The sequence below is a fragment of the Magallana gigas genome, chromosome 3, assembly GCF_963853765.1.
Source record: "Magallana gigas chromosome 3, xbMagGiga1.1, whole genome shotgun sequence".
Classification (NCBI taxonomy): domain Eukaryota; kingdom Metazoa; phylum Mollusca; class Bivalvia; order Ostreida; family Ostreidae; genus Magallana; species Magallana gigas.
This window is the reverse complement of record NC_088855.1, coordinates 11,403,592-11,413,915: the sequence shown is the minus strand read 5'-3', so window position 1 is coordinate 11,413,915 and position 10,324 is coordinate 11,403,592. Positions and strand designations below refer to the sequence as shown.

At 34.5% G+C, this 10,324-nt stretch overlaps 1 protein-coding gene across 1 annotated transcript; it reads left to right on the top strand.

The window, feature by feature from the left end:
• Nucleotides 1-4,082: 4,082 nt before the first annotated feature.
• Nucleotides 4,083-10,306, top strand: LOC109618397 (uncharacterized). The gene is made up of 6 exons (XM_034443494.2): nucleotides 4,083-4,332; nucleotides 4,875-5,267; nucleotides 5,619-5,984; nucleotides 6,072-9,713; nucleotides 9,865-9,953; nucleotides 10,062-10,306. The coding sequence occupies exons 1-6, from the start codon at nucleotides 4,257-4,259 to the stop codon at nucleotides 10,113-10,115; spliced, it is 4,620 nt and encodes a 1,539-aa protein (XP_034299385.1). The 5' UTR covers nucleotides 4,083-4,256; the 3' UTR covers nucleotides 10,116-10,306.
• The last annotated feature ends 18 nt before the right edge of the window (nucleotides 10,307-10,324 follow it).

The window sequence follows — 10,324 nt, the reverse complement described above, 5'->3', positions numbered from 1 at the left end:
TCGTGAATAAAAAAATACATGAGCATTGTCTGTATTGCTTTTGTATTAACTGTCCACAGCAAAAAGAATGCGTGATTAAAAAATGTCCAAACGCAGGCTGTTCTATGCAGTTCCATGGATGTAAAATAAAGGAACACAAACGAATCTGTCAGTTTAAAGAAATCTCTTGCATCAACAAACAGCACGGCTGTGAATATAGATTTTCACGAATTCTACTGACTGAACATTTACGTGAATGCCCCGCCATGAATTTCGAAGCTTTGAGTTTGCCACCTTACAATCTCTTTCAGAACAAAGAACAGAGTCACCATTGTGATAGTTGCTTCAGAAGAGACTGTACAGTCCAGGTTGGTTATAAATGCGCACTTAAAGAATGTTACTGCGGGGCAAAACTCCATGCATGTAAGATGAGGGATCATCTTGAAAACATCTGCCCAGTAGATGTGATGCCATGTATAAATCAGCAGTCAGGCTGCAAAATGTTTCTGACGCGTTGTATGGTGACAACTCATCTCATGCATTGTCCTGCTATGAATTGGGGTTTTCGGAAATTAGATCCAGATAACAAAACTTCTGATCAAGATTACCTAACTCCAGTTAGTTCAAATAATGTAGATAAATGCAGTGACGGCAGTGACGAGCATATCTACGAAAAACTCCCGAAACGCAAGAAAAAGAGGAATAAAATGAATAATTGTAAAGTCATGTAAACATTAAGCCAAATGGGACAACGTTTGTGAATGTTTGAGTAGTTTAAATAACTGTGTCAGCCAATTCTGTAATTGTAACTTTGAATCGATTTTTAACGTTTACTCATAAGAAATGCTCAAATTATCATGGTTGATTAATTGATGATTGTGGGTTTTTTAGGGTCTTCCGTTTCCAACGGAAGACCCTCTTGTTATTCTATTGTTAGGGTCTTCCGTTTTCAACGGAAGACCCTCTTGTTATTCTATTGTTTCTTTTTCATTATTATTATTTTTCTTTTTCTTTATTTTTCTGACTTTTTCAAAGCTTAATATCTCAAAAAGTTTTCAACAGATTTACATGAAACTTTCAGGGATTATGAAGCATTATTGTGCCTCAAAGTTTTAAAATTTTCAACTACAACGTCACTTCCGTTTTTACGTTACGTCAATTTTTAAATTTTAAAAAAGTAATTTTGTCCAGGGCGTTTTTCAAAAACGGTTCAAGATAAAGACTTGGAATTTTCTGTGTTGAAGCAATGATCGTTTTTATTTGGACATAAGACTGGAAATTAGTTTCCGTCACTTCCGGTCTAAACCGGAAGTGTTTTAAAATTTTCGAATTTTCGAATTTTTCGTTTTAATTTAAAATGTTTACGAGGTTTGTAGAATTTGTTATGCTGAACACGAATCTGAAATCCGTTTGAAAATCGGACGATGCATTACAGAGATATCGGGGTTTGAAAATGGATTTTTCCGGAAATTTTGATTCCGCGTCCTTGGTTTAAAAAATAACGTAATGTTCAAAGTAAAATTAACTCGTACCAAAAATAATCGCTAAGTCGTACTTGAACACATTCGGATTTTTTTGTTAAGTCGTTCTTGAAATCAGAAAGGTTTTTGTTAAGTCGTACGTAAAATCATTCGTATTTTGTTAAGTCGTACCAGGAATAATTCGACTTTTGTCATCTTTTTATTTTAGTTACTCTTGTTATTGATTTAGGAGCTCTGCTTCTTACAGGAACTTCCAGCTTTACTTGCGACATTAACGGAAGACCCACTCGTTGCTTTGCAACGAGCTTTGCTCTAGTTTCTTTTTATTATTATTTTTTTTCTTTTTCTTTATTTTTCTGACTTTTTCAAAGCTTAATATCTCAAAAAGTTTTCAACAGATTTACATGAAACTTTCAGGGATTATGAAGCATTGTTGTGCCTTAAAGATGTTAAATTTTCAACTACAACGTCACCTCCATTTCAACGTTACGTCAATTTTTGAATTTTAAAAAAGTGATTTTGTCCAGGGCGTTTTAAAAAAAACGCTTAAAGATAGAGACTTCAAATTTTCTGTGTTAAAGCATTGATCGTATTTCTTTGGACATAAGGCTGGAATTTTGTTTCCGTCACTTCCGGTCCAAACCGGAAGTGTTTTAAAATTTTCGAATTTTCGATTTTTTCGTTTTAATTTCAAATGTTTATGCGGTTTGTAGAGTTGGTTATGCTGAACACGAAACTGAAATCCGTTTGAAAATCGAACGACGCATTACAGAGATATCGGGGTTGAAAAATTGATTTTTCCGGAAATTTTGATTCCGCGTCCTTGGTTTAAAAAATAGTGTAATGTTCAAAGTAAAATTAACTCGTACCAAAAATAATTGTGAAGTCGTACTTGAACACATTCGAATTTTTTTATTAAGTCGTTCTTGAAATCAGAAAGGTTTTTGTTAATTCGTACTTAAAATCATTCGGGTTTTGTTAAGTCGTACCAGGAATAATTCGATTTTTTCATCTTTTTATTTTAATTACTCTTGTTATTGGTTTAAGAGCTCTGCTTCTTACAGGAACTTCCAGCTTTAATTCTGACATTAACGGAAGACCCACTCGTTGCTTTGCAACGAGCTTTGCTCTAGTTTTCATTATTATTCAATCAAAAAGTAGAGTGATCGTGAGGAATCTTTAATGCATCTATGTCAACCCTTGCTCATTGTTTATTTATATATAATGAATTATTGTTCATAAACAATATGTAATTTAATGCTGTGGAAACATTTATTTGTTCGTTGAAATCTTTTAAGAAATGGATGTTCAATTAATGTTCTCTATTATTTATTTAATTGAAGATATCAGTCTTTTTTAATAAAACCAACACATTCATCCATGTGTGTTTTTTATTCTTAATGATATTAAAGTTAAAGTTAAGATAAACTTAACCACAGTGTATTCTTAGCTGCATGTGAATGAAATTTATCAGCAAAACAATATATATATATATATATATATATATATATATATATATATATATATATATATATATATATATATATATATATATATATATATATATATATATATATATCTGACTTAGAATGTATAAAAAAAGGAAAAGGGAAATCTAGGAAGGAAAATAAGAAATGGATATTTTTATTTGGAAACTATGTCAAGACAACTTAACTTTAGATGAGACTTATCGAGCGTTTCCTGTGACAGGTCACTGTGGTGAGATGAATGTTAGCTGTGCCTATAAAAGGCATTAACTCCACTTAAGTTTGATTCTCATTGTCAAAAAAAATGAGGTGTATTCATCTTAGGAAAAATAAAAATTCACTGCGATATGGATAGAAATATCACTGTTTCAATTTTTCACTGATATACAAAGACAAAATTTAATGCTAGTACCCTACCAGATGTTTTAATTATTAAACATATGCTGTTGCAGTTATAGTGACATCGAAAGCGGTTAAATGTAAGCGACTTGGTTTATTTATAACTTGACGTAAATACCTAGACGTCAGGGCAAGTGGTTATTCCATGTGGGGTTTTTTGTTGGTTTGTTATTTGTTTTATTGGTCGGGGGCTACATTGTAGTTCCTAATCAATTATAACAAGGATTATGTGACTTAGACTTCTATGGCATGGAACCTACCATTTTATTGGTTTCATCCATTTCAAGTGCCGGTCTCTGTCACGCGAAGCCATATTTAATCTGCAAAACCAAAATTTTATCAATATGTTACAGGCATACCTTTAACGGTAATAATATGCTCCGCTTTAACAATACACACACGTAAAGGGGTTTCTGAATTACCTCAAAAAGTTTAAATTGGTGTAACAGTTTCTTTACATGAAAAGATACAATTATAGATATATACATGCTCTACGTGAGAGTATTTAAATATCATTAGTGTCTTGAGGTTCAGAAATGAAAAGGCAGCAGATTGTTTCTTGATCAACTTTAACTATGCCAAAATATTTGGTCCCGTTTTTATTTTACAATCAGAAATACTTGATTGAGAGAAGTTAAGAAATTTTTCTTTAAAGAAAGTTAATATAAAATTTTATGCAAATATATCAAGTGTCTCTAGACCTTCAATAGTTTAATAAAAGATTTAAATCAGAAGCATGATTCTCTTTCAGTCAATTTAAGTGCAAAGTCAACTGTAAGAAAAACAATCTCTCTATGTCATTTTGGTTTCGATACCTGTGTGCAACTTTTAAATAAAATAATTTAAAGGAAATCAACATTCAAATCTGGTCTTTTAATAAGGACATGGAGGAAGGCTACATTGAAAATTCATGAAGTTTAAAATGGATCTTATTTTACGTTTGTTTCAAATATTTGTCATCGTAATCCCATGTATGTTGATACCAGGTAAATGATTTGTTTGTCCTTATTTATTTAGAAATAACTTTAATATTTAACTTTATTATTTAACATTGTCTTTTTAATTTTTATTAAAAAAACATTTAGGAGTTTTCTTTTCTTTTTTATTTTGTTTTGTTTTTTTTTTTTGTTTTTTTTTGTTTGTTTGGTTTTTTTTTGGTTGTTATTACATACCTATTATTCATCTTTTTTTAAACCCTAATTATTATTTTTCTTTATCTATTCCTCTTTTTTTTTTTAAATTTTGTTTGTTTTGATCCTTGTTTTTATTTTAAATTAAGTTTGTTCTGTTTTTGGTTTCTTTTTATTGTTGGGGGGGGGGGGCGGTTTTTCATTGTTGTAGATTAACATATAATCTTGCATTTTTGATAAAAAAAAATATTTTTTCAAGTATAAAAATTGGGGAAAATAATATTTTTTGTTTTGTTTTTGTTTAATTTTCATTTTGATTACAATTCATAGTTAAAAACGAAAGAATATACTTCATTTAGGTATTCATAATAACATTATTTTGAAAATTTTGTACCTAGAAAATCATGCTTCAACAACATACACCCAGCAGGCCTGTTACGGGAATGGATTTGAAGACTACTTGATACCCATTTGTAGAACAGGCGAAAAAATCTACGTCTATGACGTTTTTGTGTATGCAAAACGCAAAGAACTGAATTGTCCGCAAATTGCGACATACTTTGACAGAAATATAACATATTGTTGTAACTATGTCAATGAAAAAGAGGACTGCGGTCAGAGGTACTTCGGAACATCTAGTGACTTTGAACACGCACATTACTCACGATGCTCGGGCATGGAAACTTGCAGCGGAATACCTGTGGCTTGGAACTACACGGAACATTTTTGCGACATATCAATTTTTGACGAGAGGACAAATTACATGAAAATGTGGTACAGTTGTATTCCCGGTGAGACTATTTCAAATTTCGAATCGAATTTCATTTTTTACTGGTAATGATCGAACACTTGACTAAATGTTTAAAAAATTATTGTTAGCATAACTGCGAATTCCCCGTTTACAAAAAGCGTCACAAATACTTTATTTAATTTTTGTCATAAAACATATTTTTTTCAAAAAGGCTAGTATTTCATTTTTAATATGAAAAAATGTAAAATCAAATAAAAAGTTCCATTATTTTCATTGCTATAAATATTTTATTAGATTTACTAATTTGATGTTATGTAGCAAGTTTTCCAAAGCAATAAAACTTGTAGAACACTTTGAGGAAGAATAACGTTTTAATGATATTTCGTTCTAGATATTTCCTCGATGTCCATCAATTCCATTTCAATGTTGACAGACAACCCCGTATTTCTCTTCAGTGAAAACTATCCAGCAACTATGTCAGAATGTTCTGTCACTTCCGGTGCCACTTGCGCACTACAGACAACTAACGGATCTCCTATCCAAATAACTGTATTAGATTTGCAATTAAGCGATGCATCTGGAATCTGTAGTCAGAGACTCTACATCACTGATGGGTTTTCTAATACAGAAATTTCATGCCAAGATAACAACCATTTTCAAAAAAGGATAGTCTATAAAAGTATTAACAGTAGAATTGAAATGCGATTGGACAACACCGTTACATCACCTGCAGGAAAATTCTGGATTCAAATTGAGGGTAAGTAAGACTATTCAAGTTTTCTTTATAAATAAAAAAAATTGTACGTTAGTACGTTAAAAAGAAAACAACTATTTGACATTTCAGCCACTGAAACTCCAGGGAGCGTATCAGTTGAGTGCAGAGCAGCGGCGGCGGTTTATAAATGTGGTTCGTCTATAACAATGATACAAAATGAAGTTTCAACACGTCCAGAATACGAAGCATCTAAAGAATTGGTGACTACTTCTACTAAATTTCTTTTGTCAACAACATATGAATCTGTGTCAGACCAAACCATAATACTCGCAGGAAGCGATGTCAAGGAAACGCTGAAAACGACTACACCCACTAATATTGAGAAATCCTCTCTCATTTTAGAAAGCACTGAAAATTTTGATTCGCAAAAATTCTTAAAAACGAGTTCTGAAATTTTTACTTTTTCTAAAGATATGATCACGTTGTCAAGCGAGGTTAGGAAAATGTCAGAAACTTATTTTGACACTCAAAAATCGTCTCTTTCTTTAGAAGGCAGCGATAAGTTTGACCCACGATTATCGGAGGACTTAAGAACAAGTTCTGAAATTTTGACTCTGGACAAAGAACTGAGCACTAAGCTAAGCGATATCAAGAAAACATCGGAAATTACATCGGATATAGAAAAAACGTCTCTCTATTTAGAGAGCAGCGATGTATTGGATCCACGATTATCGGAGAACTACAAGACGAGTTCCGTATCCAAGGAGATGATAACATCGTCCAGCGAAAAGTGGAAAGTAACAGAAACTTTCTCTGAAGTTCAAAAATCATCTCACTTCTTGGAAAGCAGCGTTAAGTTTGACACGCAGTTTTCAGGAGACTTCAAGACGAGTTTTTTATCGAAAGATATGATCGCTTCGTCTGGCGAGGTTCTAAAAATGACAGAAACATATTCTGATATTACAAAATCGTCACTCTATTTAGAAAGCAGCAATAGTTTTGACACACAATTATCAGAATACATCAAGACAAGTTTTCCGTCCAAGGATATGGTTACTCCGTTCAGCGAAATTGGGAAAACATCAGAAATGTTTACCGATATTCAAAAATCGTCTTTTTATTTACAAAGTACTGAAAAACTTGATCAAAGAGTTTCGGAATACCCCAAAACAAGTTTTATTTCCAAAGATATGATCACATCATTAAGCGAGGTTAAGGAAATAACAGAAATCTTCAATGATGTTCAAAAGTCATCTTTCTCGCAGAGTGTACAAAGCAGCAGCTATATGTTGGATCCGCGAATTTCGGAGCACTCCACTACTGTACCTTTATCCAGAGATATGATAACTCAGTCAAGCAAGTTTCAGGAAGTGACAGAAATATTTTCTGAAATATATAAATCGTCTTTTTATTTAGAAAGTAGCGATAAGTTGGATCCGCAGTTATCTGAATACTTTAGATCGAGTACTGAAGTTTCAAGTTCTATAGACAGTAATAAGGTCACTTTCTCAAGCGATTTAAAGAAAACATCAGAAATGATTACCGAAATACAAAAATCGTCACTCTATTTAGACAGTAGCAATAAGTTTGACACGGAATTTTCAGAGTCCTTCAAACTGAGTTTATTATCCAAAGATATGACTACTTCGTCGAAAATAACAGAACTCTTTTCTGATATTCGTAAATCATCTCTCTATTTGGAAAGCAGCGTTAAATTGGATCCGCAATTATCTGAAAACTTTCAGACAAGTTCTTACGCTTTCACTCCATCCAAAGATACTTTCAAATCGTCAAGCGAAATAATGAAACCATTGAAAACTTCAGAAATGTACACGAGTACCATTACTCAAAGATCGTCTCTTTTTTCTGAGAGCAGCGACGTTTTGAATCCACGAGATCTTTCACATTCTATATCCGGCATAACGTCTTCCATGCTTTTACTTACAACTACTGATATACTCTTCTCATCCAGTGATTTGGATAGTTCCTCCTCTCTAAACTACTTTTCAAGTAACTCAAAACAATACAAAACAGTATCTGACTTGCTTCTCACGTCGCCACCCGAAACAAGCAGCTTGTCCATTTCTAATACTGGAATAAAGACTTCGCTGACTGATTTTTCTTTTGGTATGAGTTCTTATGAGCAATCTACTCTAATTAAATCGACTCAAGTATTTATGTCAAGTTCGTTCTTGTCTGACAACCTAGCAACATCAATTGCTACTTTTCTTCATTCTATTCTAACTGATTTCTCATCGGATCACAAGTTTCTCTCTACATCTGTACCAGAAAAAACGAAAACGATTGATTTCACAACGAGCAAGACAATGGATCAATATTCTAGTAGCTTTGCCTCTAAAACGTTGTCCAATTCACAAGTACCGTTCAGCTTGGAAAAATCATCCACAGAAACAACCTTCTCCAGTGAATCTCTACCACACAGCTCGACTTTACTTGATACTAGAATTGCTACAAGTATCCCACTCCATCCATCCAGTTTAATGATTACAAAGACCAGTTTGAATGAGCAAGCTCTGTCTACTTCCACTGTCACGATGACTTCAGGGTCTGTCATTGACACGTCCGTTGTTTCTGGTCCCTCGTATGTCACTAAGAGTCCTTCGACTTCTTCATACAATACTCCACAGTCCTTCACTGCATCAACATTTAGCAGTTCGATGCTACCACCCTCGACCTCTTCAAGTGAAGCTGTAGCGTCCACATTGCCAACTCCATCATCTCTTACTCTTGATGCCACTGAAGTTACATCAAGCGTTTCTGTAATATCACCAACACCGGCTTCATATGTATCTACCAGTACACCTGCATCATTAACAAATACAATTAAGATCTTAAATGCTCTTTCAACAAGCAACATAATGACAACGTCGACTCCGTTTTCAACAACTACTACATCACATTTGACTTCTTCAGGTCTTCCTTTGGTCTCGATTTCAAGTTCATCGAGCAGTGAGACAAAAATGACACAAATTTTATCTAGCGGTGTTATATCTACAACCTCTGCATCATCATTCCCTACCCAAACCTCTACAACGACTGCATCATCAGGCCCTACCAAGACCTCTACAACGACTGCATCATCGGGCCCAACCCAGACCTCTACAACGTCTGTATCATCGGGCCCCACCCAGACCTCTACAACGACTGCGTCATCAGACCCTACCCAGACCTCTACAACGTCTACATCATCAGTCCCCGCCCAAACCTCTACAACCTCTGCATCATCAGACCCTAGCCAGACCTCTACAACGTCTGCATCATCAGGCCCTACGAAGGCCTCTACAACGTCTGCATCATCGGGCCCTACGAAGACCTCTACAACGTCTGCATCATCAGGCCCTACCCAGACCTCTACAACCTTTGTATCATCAGGCCCTACCCAGACCTCTACAGCGTCTGCATCATCAGGCCCTACGAAGACCTCTACAACGTCTGCATCATCAGGCCCTACGAAGACCTCTACAACCTCTGTATCATCAGGCCCCACCCAGACCTCCACAACCTCTGCATTATCAGGCCCTACCCAGACCTCTACAACGACTGCATCATCAGTCCCTACCGAGACCTCTACAACGACTGCATCATCGGGCCCCACCCAGACCTCTACAGCCTCTGCATCGTCAGGCCCTACCAGGACCTCTACAACGTCTGCATCATCAGGCCCTACCCAAACCTCTACAACTTCAAGCGCCTCAAATTCCAGCACATCAGAGCAAGCTCCGGCATCCAGTGACGATTCTTTAGACTTGAGTAAGAAATCCTAGATTATAAAGTATAGATAGTTAGCTCTTTTTGTACATTATATTTTCATCTTTCTGAAAATCCAATAAAAGATCGTTACTTTTTGCTAACATATTTATTAATTCAATATTAGGTTTAATAAAAAGCATTTTATTTTCAGGCTGGGTATTCACAATTTTCCCTGCGACTATCGGCACTGCAACTGTGGTTGGGACCATCATGTATGCGTTGAATAGATGCAAGAAAAGGGTACAGTCTTTAAATATTGTACAAATATTGTATTATATCAAACGTAAAAACGTTGATTTTTTTTCAATCGTCAATATTATATGAAACATTTGATTTTTTTATATTTAGTGCACACATGTAAACAATGATGAAACACCAAGAAGGAGAATTGCATTCGCCTGATGTTTCAAATGGTAGCCTTGGACCTCTATTACAGCGCGGTTTCAATATTGTGTTGCGTTTGACTGTGTCTAAAACATGCCATTGAACATTTTGAGTAATTTATAGTTTACAGTCGTGGTATAAGAATTAACTAATTCTATTGTCTTATCACTAAATGTTTATATTTACCTAAATCTAATTTTTGTTCTTGTCATGTTTTTGTAGTTATA